Below are 25240 nucleotides of genomic sequence, written 5' to 3'. Positions count from 1 at the left end.
GAGGGCACGCGCGCCAGCCCTGGCCACCAGCCTTCGCGCTCTCTCCGGACAGTGGTACGATGGCCCCCGCCCGCCTGCTCGCGCTGCTGTGGCTCCTCGTGGGCGCCCTTGCCGTCGCCGCCGAGTCGGTGGGTACTGGGAGATCCCCGGGGGGGCGGACTGGTGCCTCCTTTGTTCCTGGGATCCTGCGATGCGGGGGCAATGGGGAGGGGGATGCGCCGCCCCCAGTTAGACGCAGAGGCCAGAGACACTTTGTTGGAAACTTGGCTCCAGGGTCCCAGGGAGGCTCCGGGGAGAGGGGGGGTGGGGGGCTCCCTCGCGCGCCGTGCGCCCCCAGCCTGTTGCGCTTCCCGTCTCCCTCTGGCCTCAGACCCGCCGCGGGCTCAAGGCTCGGACGTGACTAAGCTGGTGTCACCTCGTTTCCCCTCACCCTCTCGCCCCTTCCCTGGTGATCCTGGGGCAGGCTCGGAACCCTGACGCCCCTTCTCGCCCTCTAGAATCCGAGATGGCCTGGGAGTGAAGAGGGCTGCCTGTACTAGGAATGGGGAGGGGTTTAGGGTTCTGCAGGGCCTTGTTTCACACACCGGGGCAAGGAGTGAGCCCTGACCTCCGTTCTGGCCGCAGCCCTGCCACTGGCCTGTGGCTCCGGGCAAAGCCCTGCCCCTTCTGAGTCTCGATTTTCCCATCGGCCCAAAGCGTATGGGGGACTGGGACAGGAGGTGACCAGTGCTTCTTTAGGGTCCCTACAAAGTTGGGACGCTGATTTTTCAAGGGCGGACTGGAGGGGACGGTTTAGGCTCACCACTTGGCCAGGAGTCAAGTCTCTGCTCTCCGCCAGAAGAGCGTTTAGCGCTGGGGAAACCTAAAGTTCCCACTTTGGGGTGGGGTGAAGGGGGGCTGGGGGAAGAGAAGGTCTCAGTGAGCGCCGAGGAGCGTCCTTCTCAGCGCTTACTGGTCCCTGCTGTAGTTTACAAAGCCTGGGGCCCACCAGAAGCTCCGTTCGTCCCAGCAGCCAGCTGGGAAGGAGTGAGCCAATCACATCTGGGAAGTTGGGGTGCAGGAATTGCTGAGAGGCAATCTGACCCCCGCCCCCCAAAAAAGCCTGGGCTTTGTGCTTCCTTGGTGCCCTTAAACCTCGGTTTTGGGGAGAGCAAGTCCAGTGGCGTTTAATCATTAATGTTAATTCTTTATGGGCTCCTATTCCTCTGGGATTACTTAGGGGTGCTCGTTTCTGCCTGGCAGGCTTCATCTGAGGTATGGGTGAGACCCTGAGCTATACCCACCCCTGACCCCAGCCCCCCTTCCACCCCGTCCCCACGTACAACTGCAGCCCTGAGTGATGACAGCAAACATTTAGTGCTTATGGTACTGTCCTAATAGCTTTCTAATGGCTGTTGTAGTGGCTCTATCAGCTAGTTTAACTCAGCCCTTCTGTTTACTGTTTTAAACTGGTCCTGAGGCTACACAGGTCAACTAACCTGCCCAAGGTCACACAGCTGATAAGAGGCTGAGTCAGATGCAAATGAAGCAGACAGGCTTCCAGGTCCCTTTTTTTCTCTTTTGCACGTATCTTGACGTGTAGTCTGATGCTACTCTGAGTGGCTGCTGTTATGTCTCATCCCTGGGTCACTCTTTAGAATCCATAAAAGATTTGGGGTGGGCCGGCCACAAGGAATTCTGGGGTAGAAGGAAACCGAGGGCCAGAGTGAGGTGATGACTTCCCCAAACTAAGAAGGGCAACCTCGCCAAAAGGTGAGTGGCTGAGTTAGGACTCGAACCCAAGCCTGCTGCTCCCCGTGCAGTGCTCTAAACTAGGCCGCTGAAGGATGTGTTGGCGTCACAGCTGTGGAGGCATCCGAAGGAATGGCATGGCATGTCGCATCGGCCTGGGTGGTGTGGGGAAAAGGGGAAAGACCCTGGTGGTTGAGAGGTAACATGCCGGTCTCGGTTCAGGGGCTGCCAAGCCTGCAGGTGCTTGGGGGGTCGGGGGAGGAGCAGGCAGCTGTGCCTGGGGGCAGTCAGGAGGATGTGGTTTGGGGGAGGGTATGTGGTGACCCATCAGCTGGAGAAGTGAGCCCTAGACAGCTGCTTCCTGAGAGAGATGTCCGTCTCTCTCATCCTGACCTCAGCGCTCCCTTCCTGGCTAATGTTACGAGATCTTCCACCTTGAACTGGGTCCCAGGGCTTCCCCCCTTTCCCCCGCACCCTGCTCCCAGCACTTTTCTTCCTCCCAAGGTTGTGGCTGGAAAAATCAGACCTAGTCACAGTTGGATTAGACCACAGAGATGATCCGGTCGACACTCTTCTTTTTGCAGGCGGAGAAAATTGAGGCCCAGAGAGAACGGTTTTGGTAATAACAGTTGTTGTTTATGGAGTGCTTTCCATATACCAGGTCTGGTGTATTTTATTCTCATAAAAACCCTAGCATGTGGGGATTATATTATGCCCATTTTACAGGTGAGGTGAAATGGTACCATCTTGGGGTAGCAGAGAGCTCACAGGCCATCAGAATCTCTTGTCCTGTAGTCCCCCTCCAATAATGCTATTGGGGCCACTGCCCAAAGTTTAGGTTTAAGCCAAAGGCCTGTCCTCCCCATGGGTAGTGCCCTCCTTTCCGCCCCCTCAGTGCCACAGGTTTTGGGAAGGGAACACAGGCTGAGCCAGACCCTTCTCTGTTAGGTGGGGCTTGCCGTCCTAAACCAGTTCTTCCTGTCCAGCTGGAAGCATTCCCCTGATCTGCCTTCCTGCCACTCCCTCCCTGGCCAATTAAAGGCAGGCTTGTTTTGGGAGCTGGACCCCCGCCCTGTGGTGTTGCTGCCCAGGGGCACAGACGTGGCACCAGGCCCAGTCAGTCCTGGGGAAGTGTCCCCCACGCACCCCGTGTACTTTAGCTGAGAGATGTTTCTGGTCTTCCTGAGAATTCTCTCCTTGGAAGTAGCGGTGGGGACGGAAGCCCAGGGGATCTAGGACCCTTGAGTGGCCAGAGAGAGTTCTTTGGAATTCTTAGAAGCCCAGAGAGCTACCAAAGGAAAATATTTGGGCCATGCTTTGGAGGGCTGTGTGAGATTGGGTCCCTTTCTCTCTCTGGGTTGACATCCCCCATCTGTAAAATGGAGTTTGAACTGAATAGAGAGCCCCTTCCAGCTCGGGTATTCTATTAATAATTAAGTAGCTACTCTTTGAAAGGGTTGTGGAAACCATAAAGACATCTAAGGCATTCCCTCCCTTGAAGAAACTTATGGCTCATGAGGGTATTAACATACCCCATCAAATTCTGAGCCCTTCCTCCTCCTCCCCTCTTCCAGCCCCCGACACACCCAGGCCAGGAACTCTGCTCTATTCACTTTCAGTGAAATACCTGGCCCATAGTTAGTACTCAGGAAATGTGTGTATGAATGAACAAATAAATGTATGCATGTAACTTCATTCTAAAAGGTGCACTGAGGTTATTTCTTACTGACATGATTGCCTCCCAGTGATACTGTGAGGTGGGTATTATTATCTCCATTTTTACAGGAAAGTGATGCTCAGAGGAACGTAGGGGCTTGCCAAGGTCAGGACCAGGTCTGTCAGGTAACACAAGGTGTCTGATTTGCAGGTCCTCGGAGAACATTCCAGATGAGGAAATTGGCTGGGTTTGATAGTAGATGCCTTGGGTCCTCCTTCTGAATCGCTGGGTGACCTTGAGCAAACATGCCCTCTCGGTCTCAGTGTCCCCCACTCTGGAATGAGGTTGTTGGACCAAAGCCCTCTAAAGGGTCCTTTCTGGCGGGGGGAGAGGAGCTTTCTTGGCATCCTTGGTTAAGAGTCTACGCAAGAAGCAATGGTGGGGAGGCGGGTGGTGGAGACATTCAGCTCCTTCCATCCCCAGCTCCTGGAAACAGGGCTTTTCCAAGTACTTGGAGCGCTGAGCTGGCCTGAATGAGGGGGTGGGAAGCCTGGCCTGGCTCCCCCGCCCCAGGTCCCTCTTGGGAGGAATTGGCTCCTAGCTGTCCTCGGCCTCCTGGACTGGTGGGTGTGATTTCCAAGTGACGACTTAAAATTGGGGGAAGGGGCTGGACAGGGCTCTGTGAGTCACTGGAGGAGAGTGGTAGCTGGCCTGCCTGAGTCACCCATTTCCTTTCAGCCTCTTCGCTAATAGGATGGCCCTGCAGTGGGCATGTTGGCATGAGCTCCAGAGTTTCACCTTGTCCTTTGGGGGCCTATTAGGGATAGTCAACTAGTGTCCAGGGCCTTGAAGGGACATACAGGAAATACTAGTACTAGGCCCCAGACCTTCACAGCGCCTTGCCTGTGTGTGGCCTCTGACGGAATAGAGTTGACCTCTGCAACTGAATTGTGGTTGCCAAGGGGGAAAGGGGGTGGGGAAGGGATGGAGCGGGAGTTTGGGGTTAGCAGATGCAAACTATTACACATAGAATGGATAAACAACAAGGTCCAACTCTATAGCACAGGGAACTATAGTCAATATGCTCTGATAAACCATAATGGAAAAGAGTATAAAAAAGATTGTATATATACGTATAACTGAATCACTTTGCTGTACAGCAGAAATTAACACAACATTGTAAATCAACTGTACTTCAATTAAAAACAAAAAAAGATTACGTAGAGCAAAAGAGAAGAAAATAAGTGACCCCTGGCAGGTAGTGCTCCCCGCCCCCCCCCCCCCCCACCGCCTCCCTTAAAGCAAAACTGAAGCTACCATTGGTCTGAGTTTACAGAGCAAAGCTGGTACAGTCCAGATTGATCCCAGGATTCTGATTTTTCTGACGCTCTCTCTTGCTTCTTGGGATTGGAACATTGATTTGGATTTAGGCAGACCTGACTCCAGAGATGTGAAACCCCCCCTCTTACCAGCCCCATGGCTTGGGACAGGCCACTGGGCCGCTCCAAGCCTCTGCTTTCTGGTCTATAAGAAGATGGGGTTTGTGGGGAGGCTTGTAGGAGATGACAAGGCCGCAAGTGGAGCTCTTAGGAGCCCGCCTGGTAGGCAGGAGGCCTCAGTGAAAGTTCCCAGCTTTGCCCAGGCTGCCTTGTTGCCAGATGGTCCTTTCCTTTAGAGGATCCCACCCTCAGGGGCCCCAGGAGAGCTCTCTCCCCTCCCCCCAACAGCTGCAAGGTGGGAAGGGAGGAGTCTAGGGTGGGGCTGACAGAGCCCAAATCTCCTATTTGTTTGTCTTAGAAGTTTGTTAATTATCGGATGGGTTGATATTTAAACAAGAACCAGTTCCCGGCAGCCCTACCCCTCCTGCGGGGATCGGTAGGAATCCCCCCGCTGAGCAATTTTTCAGCCTGGAGAGAGACGGGGCAGGGGGACCGGACAGCCAGGACACTGCCCGGGCCGCAGGGGTTGGCCTCCCATGCTGGAGGAGCCTTGTGCAGTAGGGGGAGGGCCGGTGTTTCCAGTCCAGAGGCCGAGGGAATTGCAAAAAAAAAAAAACGCCCTGGGCTCTGGGGGAGGGAGTGTGATGGTGGACAGAAAAGGTGCAGTGTTCTGGAATGCCAGTTTTCAGATGTTTTCATCGTGTGATGCCTAGGGAGAGAGAAGGCTTGTGTCAACAGCTGGGGCCTGATTTAACCCTAAGAGTTCAAGCAACCTGACTTGGGCGGGTTTGTTATTAACTCACTGGTGATCTTTGGGCGTGGTCCCCTCTGGCCCTGTCCCCGGGAGGCTGGGAGACTGGAAAATGGGTACGTTTCACGTCAGAAAAACCTGAGTTCCCGTCTCAGCCCTACTGCTCAGCCAGGGACACGCAGTTAGTTAATAAGTCATTTGGCTGGTGTGAGCCCCAGCGTCCTCTATAAAACACCTGTGTCACTCCGGGTCGTCATCAGTGTTTGGCAAACTTGTGAAGCTCTGGTTTAAGTTTAGTTTATTATTAGTGGCTAGACAAGGGTTCTTGACCTGGCCAGAGGTTGGCGTGGGGAGGCAGTTGTCTGTGTGCGCGCTGAGAAATGTAAACCAGTAGTTATGGTTCTTGGGGTTCAGAACTTTTTATCCCTCTCACAGGGCTCCAGGAGTCCCCAAAAAGATCACTCTGTGATCCTAACAGTTCTTAACAGCTTCAGCCTTCTGTGGTCCCCCCTACCCACCCCTGTGACTCCCTACCTCCCACCCCAGCCCCAGGCCCTCCTACTCAGCCCCCTCCCTCCTGCTTTACTCTGCATCCCCCCTCCCCCTCCTTCAGGCTTGGAGCTCGGCTGCCCCAGTTTTCTCTGGCACAGTAGCAGAGGCTGCTAGTCAGGTGACACCTGGGGTAATGGAAAGGGGAGGCAGGGAGAGGCTGGTATGTGTGGAAACAGTGACTTGGTGGGGCCCGCCGGTCGTGGCCAGGCCTGCGGGGGACTGGCTGTACTGTTCAACCTCGGGGCATGGGGGCAGTGGTGACCAACGGCTGGGACACTCCTTGCCCTGGGGAAGCCCAGCCAAAAGACGTCTGCGGGACAGACTGACCCGATCTGGAGCTGTGGCTTCCCCGGGCGGCGGGGGAGGCTGGGAAGGGGCAGGAAGCCAGCACCCAGGGCTGATCTAATCGGCCGAGACAAGGCTATATCGACTCTGCCCTAGAGAACACGGGAGGCTTGTTTATACCCTGCCCTCGGATCCAGCAGGGACCTCGGATCCGCTGCCTAGATTACCAGCCCAGCTTCAATGCACCTCTGTCTCTGCGGCCCTGAGGGAACCAGCCCCCTCCCGGCTGTCTCCACCGGTAATCGGTAATCGGAGCAGTCCCCAGCTTGGTTACCAGGCCTCCAGACAGAGGAAGGCTTGTCTCTTTGAGAATCGCCTTTCATAGGTGGGGAAACCGAGGCCCAGAGAGAGAATCTCCCACGATTATCCGGGGTGTTAGTGACAAGGATGCCGCATCAGCTTCGGCCAGGGGGATGTCCAGAAGCTCCCCCCACCCTTCCCCTTCCAGTCTCTATTACTAGCTGGCACCCCTGGGTCCTGGAGCTGCCCTGGATGGGCAGGGGGGATTGGTGAAAAGCTGCTGGCAATGCCAGGCCTGGCTTCTCTCCTGAGCGATTGTGTTCCTAGTAACCCGACCTTGGAGTGGGCAGGGCCGACATTCGAACCCCCATCCCCAGACCTGGCTTAACCCTTCCCATACCAGCACACCAGGTCCTGGATTTGTGTGTGGTTTCTTCTGGCCTTCTAGATATTTTTTTCATCCTCAAGGCAGGTCAGGAAATACTCTGGGGATACAGGTCCCCAAGTAGAGTTTCAAGTGTCTCTCTGGTCACTGCCGTTTGCTCTTTTTGGAAAAACGCAGTTGGTCTCTCCTCTGCCTCTATCTGCTTAGGACAGGTGCTCCAAGCTGTGTGACCTTGCGCAGATCTCTGCCCATCTCTGGGCCTTTCTCTCTTCTATCAGGGGGCCTGACTGGTTGTTAAAGAGTCTCTGGTCTCGGAAGCAAAATAAATAACAAGCTATAGGGTATGTCCCTGCGCAGTTTGCAAAGCACATCCCCACCCACCAACCACTTTTCTAGCAATGCAACTGCTTCTACAACTTTTCCCAGGTCTCTCTGACCCTTTGAGCACTAATCCCCTTAGCCAGAAGGAAGGCAGATGGGGATTAATAATAGCTGCTACTCACTGAGCACCTGCTGTGTACCAGGCCACGTGCTGGGTCCCTTGCACACCCCAATGCGTTTCACTTAATCCTCATCCTTCAGCAAGGTGCTACTAGCCCTGGTTACAAAAAGAGGAAACTGAGGCTTTAAGATGTGAAATAAATGCCCAGGCTTGTATAGTTAGGGAGTGATAGGACTGTGGTTTGCTGGTGGAACTGCCTTCACAGGTCACCACTCTGGTGGTGGATCCTTCCATTTCTGCCAACATGTAGAGTCCTGATTGTGGCACCCAGCTTTTGCTCATTCTAGGGGATATCTGACCCTTCAGAAGGAGGATGGGGGAGGACCATGCCTGGATCAGTGGCCCCTTCTGGGGATCTCCTGCCAGGACCACCGTGCTGGGCTCAGCAGTTAGGGCCCAGGGTACTCGGCATCCCAGCTTCCCCCCAAATTTGGCTTGCCCAATTGACCTTCTGGTCTCACCCCCGAAAGAAGGGTCGAGTGTGTCCCTGACCCCTGGGGGTGGCTTCCTCCCCTGGGGAAGGGCCAGGTGGGGGAAGGCTCGCCTCTCTTTTCCTCCCACCCGTTCTCTGACCCTGAACTTCTCCCCGGTGTCCCAGCCAAGTTTCTGTTCTTTTGTTTAAGCAATATCACTTTTACCTTTGTTTACTCCCTGACCAGGGGAAGGGGTGCCCTGGAGCCCTGGCCTGGAATTTGTACGCTCTGGGCTGTGGCACTGGGGTGGAGAGGTAAATTGTGGGTGGCAGTGAGAAGTCTGGCTGTGGCTAAGACATGGTCTTGAGAAAGATCTAGGTTTGAATCCCACCTCTGTCGCTTTCTAGCTCTGTGACTTTACATGAATGACTCAACTGAAGCTCTCTTTCCGGCAACATGGGTAGAGCACCTTACAAGGCTGTTGTGTCAATAAAAACAGCTCATACGGAGAAAATACGCTCATACGTGGGTACTGGCCCCATGATTTTCCTGGGTGACTGAAGCTGTAGGACTTTGCAGTAGGGTTGCTGACGTTTCCTAGCTTCATGCCAATCGCCTAAGGATTGGATGTGGGTTATATCTGGAGTGACAGCTGCTGCCCGTGGATTTGCTGAGCCCTTTAGGGGCAGCCCAGACCCTAGAAGTGGGAAAGGAAGACAAGTCCAACCCAGGAGCCCAGAGACCTAGGTTCTTTTCTTTTTTTTAATTTTTAAATTTTTATTTATTTTTTTATACAGCAGGTTCTTATTAGTTATCCATTTTATACATATTAGTGTATACATGTCAATCCCAATCTCCCAATTCATCCCAACACCACCACCCCCCGCCACTTTCCCCCCTTGGTGTCCATACGTTTGTTCTCTCCATCTGTGTCTCTATTTCTGTCCTAGGTTCTTTTTTTTTTTTTTTTTTTTTAGGGACCTAAGTTCTAAGTCCAGTTCTGCTTGGGTGACCTTGGCAAAGGCCCTTATCTTTTAATCTGGGTAATAAAGTGAGATGGTTGGGCCTCAGACACCTTCTGTAGGTAGGCATTAGTCTTCACAGCACAAAATAGCGCCTACCCCTCTTCTTTGCTATGGAGGCTCTGGGGAAGCATCCAGCATCTCTAAACCTCCAGGCAGCAGCCCCAGGTGCCCACCAGGGTCTGCTGATTCTGCTGCTGATTTCTGTTGTGTGTCTATGAGTAGGACAAAGATACAGAGAGACCTGAGGGCCCAGACCTGCGTGCACACACGTGTGACCACACGCTCCCCGGGCAGGGATGGGGTGAGCCAGGTGCAGGGTGGAGTCCCTCTCTGGTCAGGGCTCGGCCTGGCTGCTGGGGGGCCTGGTTCTTCAAAGCCACCTCAGACTGAATGGGCCTTGTCTGAAAAGAGGGTGGGGGAAGGGAGGGCTCTTGGCATCCCCCCATCCACACACAGACACAAAAGGGATACTTGCCCACAATCCCAGGGAGCCTGGTTGCGTCTTACTGGTCTAGTCTTAGGGATTCTGCCCACTTGGGAATTTCCCTCTTGTTAGGGGTCTTGGGCAGAGAAGGGGCCACTTCTGTAGTTGGAGAGGATTTAATTTCCTGTGTCCTCCATCAGTACACCTCACAGAGCTCCTCCTAAGCCCTTTGACTTGCTGGAAGAGGCACCTGGGCTCATCTAAGGCAGCCTTCAGGGATCCCTGCCCATTTATTTATCTGTTTGTTTGTTTGTTTGTGGCGCACCACACGCCATGCAGGTTCCTTTAGGGATCCCTGTCCGCTTGCTTATTTATTTATTTATTTGTGGCACACCACATGGCATGCAGGTTCTTACTTCCCCAACCAGGGATCGAACCCGTACCCCCTACAGTGGAAGCTCAGAGTCCTAACCACTGGACTGCCAGGGAATTCCCAATCCCTGTCCTTTTAGAGCTGAGATAGGTGTCTGATGGGATCTAATCCTGGCTAATTCTGGCCATTCCTGACCTTAAGAAAAGTCATTTATGCTCTCAAGGAACCTGGTATAAAAATGAAGGGTTAGGGACTTCCCTGGTGGCGCAGTGGTTGAGAGTCCACCTGCCGATGCAGGGGACGCGGGTTCGTGCCCCGGTCCGGGAAGATCCCACATGCCGCAGAGCGGCTGGGCCTGTGAGCCATGGCCGCTGAGCCTGCGCATCCGGAGCCTGTGCTCCGCAACAGGAGAGGCCGCAACAGTGAGAGGCCCGCGTACCGCAGCAAAAAAAACCCCAAAAAAACCCAACAACAACAAAAAATGAAGGGTTAGGGATGACCCGGTGACCCCCAAGATGGCTGAACTAGGAATCAATCTAGTTTTCAGCCTGGGTTTTGCTGCAGACTTGGTCTTCATTTCCTGACGTAAAACAGAGCTGTTACCAACCAGTCAGTGTGCTGATCCCGTGGGTTGTTTTGAAACACTCCTCAGCACTTTCACCCACTAAAAGAAAGGCAGGATTCATAAATAACCAGTTGTGGCTCCTGGGAATGAGAAGGTAGGGGAACGTCTCAGCCTGAAACAACACAGTGTTGGGACCCTAGCCCCCATCTTGAGGACTTTGAGCTCTGACTTGTCTCCAGGCCAGATAAGCAAGTGGCCAAAGTACCTTCTTTCCCTCCTGGGCTGGGTTTGACCTCCGCTTGACAGGACTCCCTCCTAACCGAGGTAGGTGGGCACTCTGTGTACACGTGTGTTCATGCATGTGTTTATCCGTATGTGGCTAAAGGCTCAGGTGACCCATGCCTGGGTTCCGGTCCAGTGTGGGGACTTTCTTGCCTGGGTGATCTTGGGGAAGTGACTTATTTTCTGAGCATCCACCCCCGCCCCCCGCCTCCCCCCCTCCCCCGCCTCTTAATACTTCTGCAAATAAGGGCTATGAGGTGGAGCTCATTCACGCTGCTAAGTGCTTAGTGTAGTAAGCCGCTGGGGTCCTGCTGTTTCTGATTCTGGGCCCCAGGGGAATTTGCAGCAGGAGATGGGGGTAGAGCACAGGGACCCCACCCTAGGTACAGGCAGCTTGCGCAACCACGGAGGAGCCTTCCTCCAGTGCTGCCAAACTGAAGCCACAGGCATGGGGCTGTGCGGGGGCTGGAATTCCAGCGCCGGCAACCCCACAGCTCCTGATTCCCGAGTCATGAAGTCATCCCCCACCAGGGCTTAACCCCTTCTGGCTCCCCACCCCCACGTGTATCAAGCGTTCAGCAGAGATTCTCGCCTTGGCGGTGGGGGGGGGTTGCCTGCCCACTGCCTTCCTCCCGGCCTGACCCTGCTCCCTTCCGGGAATCCAGCTGCCCTTGACAGGGTGGAAGGGGACCTGATATGATAGTCCGGTTCCGCCCACCTCTCCCCGGAAGCCTGGGCCTCTCCCACAGATGGTAACCTTGTCTTAGGAACGGATGTTCCTTCTCAGGCTCTCCCCTGTGTTACTGGCAAGTCTCTGCTGGGTGAAGGACAGCTTGGGCAGTCAGAAGCACGCCCTGGCCTCTTTCCTGAGCTATGTAGCTAACTCACTGTGTGACCTTGGGCAAGTCACTGCTGTGTCCGGGACTCATCTTGCAAATAATTCTGTGAAATGGGAGGACAGGGGCCTCCCTGGGCTCCAGCTGGTGTTCCTGGTTCTGAGGAGACCTTCCACCCCCTGCAGTTAGGGGGTTGGGGAAAAGAGAATGTCTTGGGCAGGGGTGTGTATTGAATGTATTCGAAACCCTGACGCTTCTGGGAAATAATAGGCATTTTAATATTTGAGTTCATTAGTGAAAGAATGAACTTTGCCCAGGGCTGCTGTTCTGTGGGCAGAGGAAGGCTTAACCCAGAAGCTAGGGGGAAGGGTGGTGCGCATCCCATATATTTCCCGACTCTCTTGAAGGAGCTTTGTTTTACACTCAGCTGAACTTGAGGGGATGGGAGCAGGGCAGCTGATGTTCTGTAGGACTTGGGGAAAGTTCTTCGCCTTCCTGGATCTTTCATACTTTCTTTTTGAAAGCTTCTCAGTGGGGATGGACCTAAGGTTCTGCTGGGAACAGCTAGCCCCAATAGGTGGCAGCTGAGTGACACACACGGGTCCTGGAGTGGGTGGTCCGTGAGGGCAGAGGCAGGGCTCACTTAGCACACCGCAGAATGACTGTGGGAGATGTTTGGAAGGCTGAACACACGAGTGTGCTCATGTACTCTTGAGTCCCTAGCTCCAGGCAGAGCCCTGACCCGAAGCTGTCCTGGGGTGTGGGTGGGCCAGCCCTGCCTGTCCCAGCCCCGTCCGACTCAGCTGGGAAAGTTGTCCTAGACAGGGCGTGACCAGCACCAGTGGCCCTCTCCCTGCCGTGGGTGAATCAGCTGTGATAGCATCATAGCGCCCTGGAGTGTGGATGGGGAACAGTGGCTCTGAAGGCGGGCAGCCCTATGTGGAGTCCTCACTTCTCCATCTGCTACTCCTGTCACCAAGAGAAAATGATTTAATATCTTTGATACCCAGCTTCCTCAGTTATAAAATGGAATTAAAGACTGGCCTTTAGAGTTATTAAGAACAGAGCCTGGCATATAGCAAGTGCCTCAGTACAGGGCACCTAAGGTATTTATATTCGGTTCATGACCACCTTTATATTTTTATTAGCTCAGAATGGGAACGGGATTTGTCTAAGGTCACACAGCAAGTTAGGGGCCAGGAGGGGGCCAGGACCCAGGTCTCCAGGCTCTGGCCTGATCCTCCTCCAGCACCCCAGCTCACCTTCCTGAACGCCCACTTCACTGCCTCTCCAGGGTTCAGGGGCTGCTACAGAGCACTGGGAGGCGACTGACTGATGTGTCTCCTGTTTTTACCCTAGATCCGAGAAACTGAGGTCATCGACCCCCGAGACCTCCTAGAAGGCCGACACTTTTCCGGAGACTTACCGGACGACGAGGATGTTGGGGTACCTGGGCAGGAGCCCCATGACTTTGAGCTGTCTGGCTCTGGAGATCTGGGTACGGAGGGTGTGGTGGGCAGGCCAGGGCCCAGGGCTGGAGGGAACCCATCCTCTTCCTCCTACAAGGGTGACCCCGCCTTGAAGTTGGATTTTCCTATCGTGCCCCTCCCCCTAAAAAGGGGGGAAACCAAAGTTGCCGGATCAACCCATCCCTGAAACCCTCTCTGGGCAAATGGTTTGTTGCTTTGAGTTCAATTTTAGTTCTATCTTTGCGCCAGCCCGAACCTGTCCACCTTCGGACAGGGTTGGGTGGGGTGGGCGTGGGGAGGAGGACTGTTGAGTGTTTTTCTTCCTTTGAAAAGGAAAGGGAGCAGCTCAGAAGCCTGGGGACAAGGTGACGAGAGCGGTGTGGGTGGGAACAGAGAGCAAACCCCCTGCTTCGGAGGGCGTGGGAGTAGTGAAGGGGCCCAGACCAGGGGCCGGTAACTCTCCTGGTCTGTGACTTCCTGGCTCCGGCTGCCGGGCTAGACAGAACTGCAAGAAGCATCCCTCCTATGTGTGAGGTGGTGTAATAATTTGAAGTTTGAGCTTTGGAGACATGTAGTCCCGAGTTCCAACTGCCACTCGGTGACCTCTAAGCCTTTGTTTCCTCATCTGTGAGATGGGAATAGAAATGACAGTGCATCGGTGTCTGTGTTGTGGAGTTGGGACTGAGTGAAAGCCCTTGGCATTTACCACACCCTCGGGAAATACACGAATATTGCAATTTCTAATATCTACTGTTGCAATCTAGCTTCTTCTCAAATGAATCCCCTGGAGATCTTGTTAAAATACAGATTTCGATTTAGTGGACCCTGAGATTCTGCATTTCTAACCAGCTACCGGGTGATGCTGTTGGTCCTGGGATCTATATGGAGCAAGAGTTTGGAGCTGACAAAAAAATCTGCCCAGTTACCAGCTCAACATTCCTGTGAAAGAGCCAGGGAGGCAGGTCTCAGGAGCCCCATTTTACAGATGAGATGACTGCGGCTGGGGTGGGAATGATCACCTGCTGGACACTGAACATTTGGGGGCCGATTGTGAATTCGAACTCCCACCAGCCGTGGGTCATTGACCTGGGGGTAACCGACCTCACATTCACACGGCCTTTCTGTCCTTACAGATGACTCAGAGGACAGCCCTATCTTCCCGGAAGTGATCCATCCCTTGGTAAGCAGCTACACGCTTTTGCCTCTCCTGTTCTTAGTACCTCTTGAGGGGAGCAGAATAAGTGGGAGTCTGACCTCACTCTGCAAGAAGGCTTCTATTTGTGGCCCTGGACTCTTGGGACAGGCACAACTGTGGGTCATGGGCAAGCCATCCTCTCTGCAGGGGTAATCAGTAAGTGATAAACACTTAGATGTGTTTCCAGCCTCCTTTTTAGTGTGCGTTTCTAGGTATTTCCCAACATTAATATCGAATTATACATACAGTTCTATGTACTTCGTTTTTCACTTAAAGTGATCATGAGTATTTCCACACGTAATTAAATGTTTTTCCTATTCATTTTTATGGCCTGCGTAATCAGAGTTCACCCAGTTTCCCTTATTGATGGAAAAGAGGTTTATGATTTTTTGATCCTTCAATGACAACACTGCAGCAAGCATCTTTTACACAAATCTCTGATTAGCCCCTTAGGACAGAGTCCCAGAGATAAAATTGCTGCCTTAATGGAGAAGCTATTTCTGCAGTTTTGCCAAACCACCCTCCAGAATAGAATAGTAATATTCTATTACTCTAGAATATTCTAGAACACCTGCTTCCCTGTGCCCTTGGTCACATTATTCATTCCCCTTTTGGGACAGATTTACTAGAAAAGTTGACAGCATAATTGTTGAGAGGTTGTTGCTGATTTCTGCTCTAGGACCACGTGGTTTGGCCAGCGAGATGCAGAACCAGATTCCTCACCTGGCTGAATGTCCCTGTCCCCTGCCCTGGGTCCCTCCCCCAACCATGCTGAGTGTTGGTCTCTTTTCCTTCCCTCTATCCAGGTGCCTCTAGATAACCACATACCTGAGAAGACAGGGCTTGGGAGCCGGGTCCCCACCGAACCCAAGGAACTGGAGGAGAATGAGGTCATCCCCAAGAGGATGTCACCCTTTGGTGGGGACGAGGATGTGTCCAGCAAGGTGTCCATGTCCAGCACAGCCCAGGGCAGCAACATCTTTGAGAGGACAGAGGTTCTGGCAGGTAAGGTCCCACGCTTCCCACAAGATACCCCGAAGGGGGAGAGGGCTTCAGGTGGGGGCAGAATAGAGCTGCAGGCAAGGATGCCTCTAGCCCGTTAGGCAACTTGGTACCCCTTCCTTACAACCCCTGGGTGCCCTGGGGCCTTGAAGGATGACACTTCCCCAAAGACTCTGTGCTCAGCCTGTTGCACAGAGAGGAAGAATTACATACCAAGGGCTAAAATAATAAATGTTGAGTCATTCACTTGCCATAAGTCCTTCTCTTATTTACAAAGCACTTTCCCAGCCTGAGTTTAGCACCTGGGGAGTCAATTATTAAAAGTTTAACCTACCTTGAAAACGTCCGCTGAAAGCCCAGAGGCTCCTTTGGGTTGGGCTGTCTTCCCCTCCCCCTCCTGTCACTTGGCAGCCTTGTGACCTAGGCTGAGAAGCTTTCCAGCCTCAGTGGATGAAATGACCCTCAGTTTCCGTGTCTGCAAATGGGTACAGTGCTATCCCCTTGGGTTTCATGACTTCATGAAAAGTAGAATCTAAAATAACTTGGCAAACTGTAAAGGGCCGTTCTGGTTTGTCAGTATAGTTCACAATAGTAGACGGTACAGTACAGTACACTAGTAGTAGGTGGCACCCAGGGAGACTTCATGGGCCAGGTTAAGAAACAGAGGCCTAGAGAGAGTACGTGTTTGGCAAGAGCTGTAGCACTCTTGACTGTAATGTGCTGTGTGGCGAAAGCTCTGTCCCGGGGAGAGGCTGCAGGAGTGGCTCTGTGTAGCCTGGCTGTGGGATCTTCAGCTGGGGTGGTATTTGGCTTCTTCTCTTCTTCTCTGGCAGCTGTGGGGGTCCCCAAAGCTGGGTGGGGGGCTTTGTCAGAGGGAACTCCCTTTCTGGCCAGATTCTGCAGGCCGAGGGCCAGCCTGGATGAACCAGCCTGGTGAAGGGGCACCCTGGGCCCGGGCTGAGTTTTTCCTGTCTTCTGGCAAGCAGCTGGGCCGGCAGCTCCGAGTAGGCTGGAGGTACAGGGAAAGAGCCCTGTACGCTGCCTGCAACCAGGACAGATGAAGGATCTTGCCTGCATCTTGCCAGGGTATAACCCCTGGGGACATTGGGCCCAGCTCAGCGCTGACCCTGGCCCATGGGTCCCAGAGTCAATGTTCTTTGAACTTTATGTGTGATGTGGGTGGGGTGAGGGATGCTGTCGAAACTAGAGGGGCCCTTAGAGACCTTTTAATCTTTGTAAGTTTCAAACTACTTGGTGGAAGTTCAGAGGTAAAGCCTGCCCCGTCTTTCTTCACCCACAGAGTTTCACTTTTATCTGGTGGATGTGGGATAAGGTTTTGGCTTTTACCAACTAAGCGTTCTACTGCTTTTAAAGAAAAACGTAAAAACCACTGATCTAGTCCAAACAACTGTTTCTTATACATAGAGAGACTCAGACCCAGAGAAAGCAAACCGCTTACTTTGGGTCATTTAGCAAGAGAGAACCGGGTCATCTCAATACTTCCAATGGAGAATTACACAAGTGTGAGATCTTCAGTTGAAAAGTTATATTGTTGAGCTAGCTGAGGCGGGACCCTCCATTCCAGTAGTTTTTAAAAAGCACCTGGGACTTTATCCAGTGCTTGTCATGTGCCATGTGATTAATGCACCTGCCTCATTGAGTCCCCATAACAACCACATCCGCCGGGTATGGTTATCTATACTCTCACAGATAAGGAAACTGAAGCTCGGAGAAGCCTAGTCACTTGTCCAAAGGCACAAGACCAGACAGTGGTAGACCTGGCATTGGAACCTAGGACCACAGGCACTTCTGAGACTGTCCTTGACCTTGTGGGGAATCCCAGCACAGACCAAGGGTCTAACAGGAGTCATCAGAGGGAAAGGCGATAGAAACGGGAAGGGGGTTGATACCTGATAGTCCACGTCCTTTTTCTGGTATTTCCTGGGGGTACTTTATTGCTGCTTTTTCGTCATTTTAGTCAAGAAAGAGCCTGATTTGATTCTCTGCCACTCTGTCCCCATTCTGTGCATGGATTTGGAGTGTGTGCAGGGGCAGAAAATTAATCTTCTTAGGTTAAGACTGAATTAGGGGACTCAATCTGCTACAGAAAGGATTCTGGGAGATATCCCTGCCCGCTCAACAAACAGGAGTGAGCCCTCCGGGCAGCCTGGTGTCATACAGAAAACATAACGTTCACCTGAAAAGCCCACACCTGCCTGACACTAACCAGGTGCCCTCGGCCAGTGCTCCTCTCTGAGCCAAACTGTGTCATATATTAAGCACCTACTGTTGTGCCAGAATGATTCAGGGTGCTAGGGACACAGATATAAACCACGAAGGTTCATCATTAATGAGTACTGAGCATATGCTATGTTGTTCTGAGCTCTCTAAGTGGATTAATTTATTTCATCCTGGGGACAAACCTATGAGAAAGGCACTATTGTGTCCATTTTGCAATGAGAGAGATGAAGGAATTTTATTATTTAGATCCCGCAGCCAGTTAAGTGGCAGAGATAGGAATGGAACGTAGGCCTTAAGCACTGAGTTCGTATGTAGGGACATAAACCACATGTACAATTTTTTTTTTGGCCACACCGTGCGGCATGTGGGATCTTAGTTCCCCGACCAGGGATCAAACCCATGCCCCCTGCAGTGGAAGCATGGAGTCTTAACCCCTGGACCACCAGGGAAGTCCCAAACCACATATATAGTTATCTATAACGTAGGAGTGTGGACACATTTGCATGTGGTAACTGTGTTTGGTAGCATATACCTGCGTGTGTATAGAAGGTATATACCAGTCTATAGACATGTAGGTCTGCACAGGGATGCATGCACACGGGGTCAGCTAGAGAGCTCGCTGTGCTAAGGACCATGGGGTAAGTAGGTTTAAGGGGGATTTCCACAGCCTGCAGTTTCTCTTCTTCCTGGCTCAGGGCTGAGCTGGGAGTTGGCCTGGTGTTGAGAAAGAGCCTGGCTTTGGACTCAAGCAGATGTGGGTTGGAATGGTGCCTTTGTCACTCTGGTTCTATGGTTTTTTTCGGTGACTTACAGTGACCCCCTTCTCATTAATGAGGTTGTGAGAATCAAATTCAGTAAGGCATCAGCAGAGCACACCCAGGGGAGTGATGGCGAGGACGTCTAGTGGTAGGAGAACCGACCAGGCGGAAGTGGCCAGTGTACCCCGAGGTCGCGACGGGCAGCCAGCTCTCACCTCACCGCTCCCCTCTCTCCTCTCCAGCTCTGATTGTGGGCGGTGGCGTGGGCATCCTCTTTGCCATTTTCCTGGTCCTGCTGCTGGTGTACCGCATGAAGAAGAAGGACGAGGGCAGCTACGACCTGGGCAAGAAACCTATCTACAAAAAAGCCCCCACCAACGAGTTCTATGCCTGAAGCTTCCTCCTGAGCACCTGCTTGGACTTCACGGGGAAGGGCCGCTGAAGGATTTTGAAGGATGGACATTAGGGGAGGGGGAGGGCAACCCAGTCCTGATCTATCAGCATCTCCAGCTCCGATTAGGGTTTCAGTGTCAGAAGAGACATCATCTTCTACTGTTCCTGCCTGCCTCTTCTTGATTCTCTGGGCCTCCATTGTCCCAGCAGAAAAACAGGGTTAAACTTGGCCTTTCTCAAGTCCAAGTCTGGGATTGGATCGTTTCTTCATCTTCCGGTTTAGAATCGAGGCCCAGCTGAGAGCCTGTACTGAACAGGCCTCATCCAGAGCCTTTCTAAGCTATTGCGTGAATCCTGCTGGAGGGGGGCCCCCACCCCCGGCCTTCTTCCCTCCCTCCCTTCCTTCCACAGCCTGGCCCCTCTGCCAGGAGCTGGGAGAAGGAACCAGAACCATCTATCTGCACCTGGAGATGTGTCCCTCAAAGGGCACCTGCAACCACACTATGAGAGTCTGTGGTACACCTTGGGCCATTCTAGCCTCTTCCAAGTGACTTTTGGAAATCAACATTTTTTATTTGGGGAGGGTGGGGAGAAGAGCTGAAAGTTCATTGTGAAATGGACTTGTAGAATATTCATAAATCTATTTTTAGTGGGATTTTTTTTTAATGGTTCATTCCTTTGTACAGAGCGTCTCTACCTGGGCAAGAATACACAGAAGCCGAGGCATTCTCCTCCCTCTTGCACCTTTCCACAGTACTTGCTAAGTTTGTATTTAATGTTTTTTGTTTTTGTTACTCGAAAGAGAGAGCAGAGTTGGAGATATAATTTTTATTAATTTTTTTTTACTATTTATAGCTTCAGACAGGGCCTCTCCTTCCCTCTTGCCTCTTTTTCTTTAAATCCCCTCCCCGTGTTTTTTTGTCTTTTTAATTCTTCATACTTCCCTGCTTATGACCTTGGCCCTTTCTAAAGCTGCTTCCTCTAAGAAGCTTTTGCTGAAATATAGTTTTCTAGCAGATCCCAAAACATAACCTAGGGGATGGGATATTTGTGTCTCTTTTTCATGTAATATATTATTATTCTTCCTTGGTTCTAGCAAAATAGATAAATATATTTTTTCAGGAAATAGTGTGCTATGATATTCCCACGTAAAGCTGGGTGGTTGAGCGAGTGAGTTTTCGTGTGGCTGAGTGGATTTTTGCCTTTTTCTCTGGTCCTGTTCTTTGGTGCCTCCTCCTGATTGGGCTGGAAACCTTCTCTCCAGCTTTTGCTTTGAGCCTAGCTGGGGTTCCTTCATTTGCTGTCTCCTGATTTAAGAGAAAATTGGAGAGCAGTGCTATCCAATATGGCAGCCACTAGCCACATTGAGATCAATTAAAACTACACGAAGTCAAACGTTCGTTCCTCAGTCATAGTAACCACATTTCAAGCGCTCAGCAGCCACACGTGGCTGGTGGCTGGTGTACCAAACATGTAGGCAGAGCCCACTGGCGACTTTGGACAGCACAGCTCGAGAACTAAGCTGGTTTAACAAGTCACAGCCCCAGTTTTGCTGAGATGACCTTTGTCTCCCTAGACAAAGGGGGATGGGGGAGGGCTGATCAGGCCCTGGCCCTGTTATCTGTGACCCTTCCTCTCCAGAGAGGAGAGGCCTGGAGAGGCCTAGTGGCTTAGCCAGGGCAGGCGACACCTCCTGACCCCATTGGCTGGGGTTGGGGGGGGAATTACCCTTGCTTCCCTCACCTTTCATCACCATAACCCCAGGGTCCCAGCTGGCTGGGTCCTCTTCCTCCCCTGGTGTCCTTTTCCTCTGGCCATGTTGGGAGTGAGCACCTCACACTGTCGTCTGTTACTGATTTTTTGATAAAAAGATAATAAAACCTGGTACTTTCTAGATCGCCTGCCTCTATCATTTTTTTTTTTTTTTTTTTTTTTTTTGCGGTATGCGGGCCTCTCACTGCTGTGGCCTCTCCCACTGCAGAGCACAGGCTCCAGACGCGCAGGCTCAGCAGCTATGGCTCACAGGCCCAGCCGCTCCGCGGCATGTGGGATCTTCCCGGACCGGGGCACGAACCCGTGTCCCCTGCATCAGCAGGCGGATTCCCAACCACTGCGCCACCAGGGAAGCCCTGCCTCTATCATTTTTAAGTTCATCAGACGTCATCCTTTCCCTTGATCTCAGTGGAGCCTGAGGTAATTGCCACCAGACACCAGAGGCAGAGATGTAAGACGCCAGGAAAGAGCCCGGACAGGAGGGAGGAAAGTCAGAACATGCACACTGGCCGGTGGGCCATGTCTTGCCTACCTCGGACTTTTGTTTAAGCGGCACCGTGTTTCAAAAACAAACGCAGAAATCCTTGAATTAGTTGCCGACTATGAAAGTGAGGATGTTTCCCATAAAAATCCAGACTGATTCCCTACTTCTCCCTGGGGGAAAAAAATCAAGATTTGGCAACTCTCAGGCTGCATGGCAACCGCTGGGAGTTGCTGATGGGCGGGTACCTGTTTTAGATGCAGGCTCTCTGCTTTGCCACAGTCTGTCCACCTGCTTGGCCTCTGGGCATCGAAGCTGGTAGGCTCTGGTCAGATACCATTGATGCCTCTCGATCCTCATAACAACCTTCTGAGGTGGGTAAGATCCTTTTTTTTATTTTTAAATTTAATTTAATTTATCTATTTATTTATTTTGGCTGTGCTGGGTCTTCGTTGTGGCATGTGAGATCTTCGCTGCGGCATGCAGACTTCTTAGCTGTGGCATGCAGACTCTTAGTTGCGGCATACGTGCAGGATCCCCGACCAGGGATGGAACCCGGGCCCCCTGCATTGAGAGTGCAGAGTCTTACCCACTGGACCACCAGGGAAGTCCCAGTTCCTCCCATCTGTTCGATCTGCATTATCCAATCCAGTGGCCACTAGTTACATGTGAGTGTTTAAATTAAAATTAATTAAAATTCAAAAAATTAAAATTCAGTTCCTTAGTGGCACTAGTCACATTTCAAGTACTCAATAGTCACACGTGGCTGGTGCCCACTCTGTTGGATAGAGCAGATATAGAACATTATCGACTGCGGTAGGGCTAGGTTGGATGGTGTGAGATTAGCTCAGGATCCCGGGATTTGGATTTCACCTTCATTAGCTGTTACTTTGGGCTCCAATGGGCTCCAGGGAGGTGGGTCAGAACTTGGTCCATAGGAAGTGTTCCCTAAGTGGCACCTTATCCTCATCATAAACACATCTTTTGGGTGAGGTATTAGTTCCAGAAAGCCCTGTATCTTCTATTGCCGTGTAAAATTACCCCCAAACTTAGGGATTTATCACAATGTAAATATCTCACATAGTTTCCACGGGTCAGGAGTTAGCTAGGTGGTTCTGGAGTCTCATGGGATTGTAGTGAAAATGTTGGCCAGAGCTGCAGTCATCTGAAAGCTTGACTGGGCTGGAGGATCCACTCCCAAGATGGTGCACGTACATGGCAAGCGGTGCTGGCTGTCGGCAGGAGTCCTCAGTTCCTTGCCATGTGGACCCCCATAGGGCTGATTTGAGTGTCCTCATGACACAGCAGCTGGCTCTTCCCAAAGAGTGATCTAAGAGAGACAGGTGGAAGCTATAACACCTTTTATGGCCGAACCTCAGAAGTCGCACACTGTCGTTTCTACTAAATCCCATTGATCAAAGGGGTCAACCCTATTCATTGTGAGAGGGGACTACAGAAGGCAGGAGGCAGGACTCGTCAGAAGCCATCTTAAAGGCTGGTTCTTACAGCACCCCAGCTGGTCAACTCTGGACAGGGGTTAATTTATGTGGAATGCTAACTCTGAGTGGAGCTTGGTATCATATTATTTCTGAGAATTGGGTAGGGGATGCAGAGTGGTTTTGGAAAATACTGGGCCAGTTTTGTTCATGATCCTGCCAATCTTCTGAAGCACCAGAAGCACTGACCCCTGTATGGGGCAGTTCCTTCCTGGGGCAGAGAGAGGCCTATAGGCCAAATGGATTCCCCCTTGCCAATAATTTGCTATGTGGTTTTGGGGAATGGGATGGTCAGAGTTCCAAGGTGACCCCCAAGATTTCTGCCCCCTGGAGTACATAACCTGTCTATTCCCTCCCCTTGAGTACGGGCAAGACCTCTAAATATGATGGATGTCACCCCCATGGTAAGGGCACATTGGGTAGCACCCGTGAAAGGATTTTGCAGATGTCATTAGGGTCCTGAATTAGTTGGTTTTTGAGTTAGTAAAAAGGGAGATTATCCTGGGTGGGCCAGGCTTAATCAGTTGAAAATATGGATAAGAGGGTCTGGGACCTTCCTGATGAGAGTGAGGCTCTCCTGTTGGCCCTGAAGAAGCAAGCTGCCATTGAGTTCTGCAGCTACAAGGACATGGACTTTGCCAACAACCATGTGAGCTTGGAAGGGGGCCCTGTGCCTCAGAGAGACGGCAGCCCTGGCTGACACCTTGATGACAGCCTTGGGAGCCCCTCATCAGAAGACCCAGCCAAGCTGTGTGTGGACTCCTGACCCATGGAAACTGTGGGACAGTAAGCCATGTTGTTTCAACCTGCTATGTTTGTGCTAATTAGTTATGTAACATGGAACACGAATACAGGAAGGTCACTTGCCTCCTCTGGACCATCAGATTCCTCATCTGTCGGAGGAAAATTGCAGTGTTTGGATCGTCTCTAAAAGGGCCTCTGGAGTAACAATGGCAGCAACTGGCGCATATAAAGTGGTTAACTCTGGGCCACTGTTGACCGTACTTTCCATGTATTATCTTATTCTTCATGACATCTTATGAAACCAATCCTATTTTCCCCATTTACAGAAGAGGAAGCTGAGGCACAGAGAGGTTAAGTGCCTTGAACTAGACAAACTCACCCATCTAGTACATACAGCTTGGCTGTCGTCTGAAATGTCACTGTTAGCTCTGCATTCCTTCATTTTAAGGTGACTTCTCTGAAAATACATATGAGTCATTAGTGTGAGAAGGGAATGTATATATGTACATATAGTGTACATATATACTTTCTCGACTTACAATGGGGCTATGTCCCGATAAACCCATCGTAAATTGAAAATATTTTAAGTTGAAAATATCATAAGTTGAAAATGCATTTAATCCACCTAACCTACCAAACATCCTAGCTTAGCTTAGCCCAACTTAAATGTACTCAGAACACTTCTATTAGCCTACAGTTGGGTAAAATCATCTAACACAAAGTTTATTTTATAATAAAGTGTTGAATCTCTCATGTAATTTATTGATACTGTACTGAAAGTGAGAAACAGAATGGTTGTCAGTGTATCAGCCGTTCACCCTCACGAACACGTGGCTGACTGGGAACTGAGGTTCATTGCCGCTGCCCAGCATCAGGAGAGAAAACCTGACTGCATCTCGCCAGCCTGGAAAAAGATCCAAATTCAAAGTACAGTTTCTACTGAACACGTATTGCTTTTGCACCATCGCAGAGTGAAAAGATCGTAACTTGAACCATGGTAAGTTGGGGACCATCTGTATATGTATATACCAGGACACAACCAGCCAAGCCCAGGATACTCCCACGCTGGATGAGGGGCTCTTGGTGTACTTCCGGACCCCAGCCAGGGTCGGGAGGAGGATACTTAGAACCAGATGGCGGCTTGGGGATGAGCTTGGCAGAGTGAGGCCCACTTCAATGCCCTATAACCAGAGTGAGTCCATAGAGAACTTGGTCACGAGGATCTGCCTTACCCCCTGCCCCCATCCCTGAACTTTACCTGCCCCTCCCCGTCCCCCCAGGAGGCGAACAGCCAGCCGTAACAGGTGTTTACCACTTAACCACAGAAATCATTATCGTAGCACCGCTGCCCGGCCTGCCTTTTGTCCCTTGGAGTCTGGAACAGAGCCAGGTCTGCCTGGGGGGGCCTTTTTGGGTGAATATGGTCAGGGCTGACGTTGCAAAACTTAGTATATATCATCTTACTGGTTTCGTTCCCCTTAAAGCTAATTCCTCTCTCCCTTGCCATCTTCACGGTCTGTGCCCACAGCTGTCAGCATCCTCAGGGAGGAGGGGTATGAGAATTTTACCCACACTGGTTATATAATGACTTTCTACTTGAGGAAACAACTGAAAAGAAACGGAACAGAGAGAGAAACCCAAAGGTCAATGCTTAAACCGGAAGATTAGCTTATTCCCAGTGGGGTCTCAGGCAGCATGAGAGCTGGTAAATTGGGAGATTTTGGAACGGAGATTTTGACCTTATTCGTAGTGAGAGTACACTATGTGCCCTACCTCATCCCCCCACCCCCCGCCCCTTGTAAAACACACATTCTACCTACACGTAGCAGGGAATTAAGAGTATTAAGTAGAAAACGAAAAGAATCTCAAGAGCCCCAGACTTAGCATTAAAAATATAGGATTCAAATCAGGTGCTGCCATCAACCTGCTCTCAGGTTCATGGACTTTCTCTCTCAGAGCCTCAGTTTCCCCATGTGTAAAATGAGGAGGAAATATGGACCACAGTAATGACTCTCAACCCTGTGGAGTTCTAATCCTGAGAGCATGGAAGAGTTAAGATTATCTTTAAGGACCCCAACAGTTCTTCCAGCTATAAATGAAAACTCAATTCTTGGGCTTCCCTGGTGGCGCAGTGGTTGAGAGTCTGCCTGCCGATGCAGAGGATGCCG

At 51.5% G+C, this 25240-nt stretch overlaps 1 protein-coding gene across 1 annotated transcript; it reads left to right on the top strand.

The window, feature by feature from the left end:
* On the top strand, positions 1-20472 carry SDC4 (syndecan 4). Its single transcript, XM_019943989.3, has 5 exons — positions 1-128; positions 12880-13018; positions 14123-14169; positions 14991-15189; positions 18428-20472. Exons 1-5 carry the CDS (start codon positions 60-62, stop codon positions 18577-18579), a joined length of 606 nt encoding a protein of 201 aa, XP_019799548.1. The 5' UTR covers positions 1-59; the 3' UTR covers positions 18580-20472.
* Positions 20473-25240: the final 4768 nt, after the last annotated feature.

This window comes from Tursiops truncatus, chromosome 15 (genome assembly GCF_011762595.2).
Source record: "Tursiops truncatus isolate mTurTru1 chromosome 15, mTurTru1.mat.Y, whole genome shotgun sequence".
Classification (NCBI taxonomy): domain Eukaryota; kingdom Metazoa; phylum Chordata; class Mammalia; order Artiodactyla; family Delphinidae; genus Tursiops; species Tursiops truncatus.
This window is presented reverse-complemented; position numbering and strand designations above follow the sequence as displayed.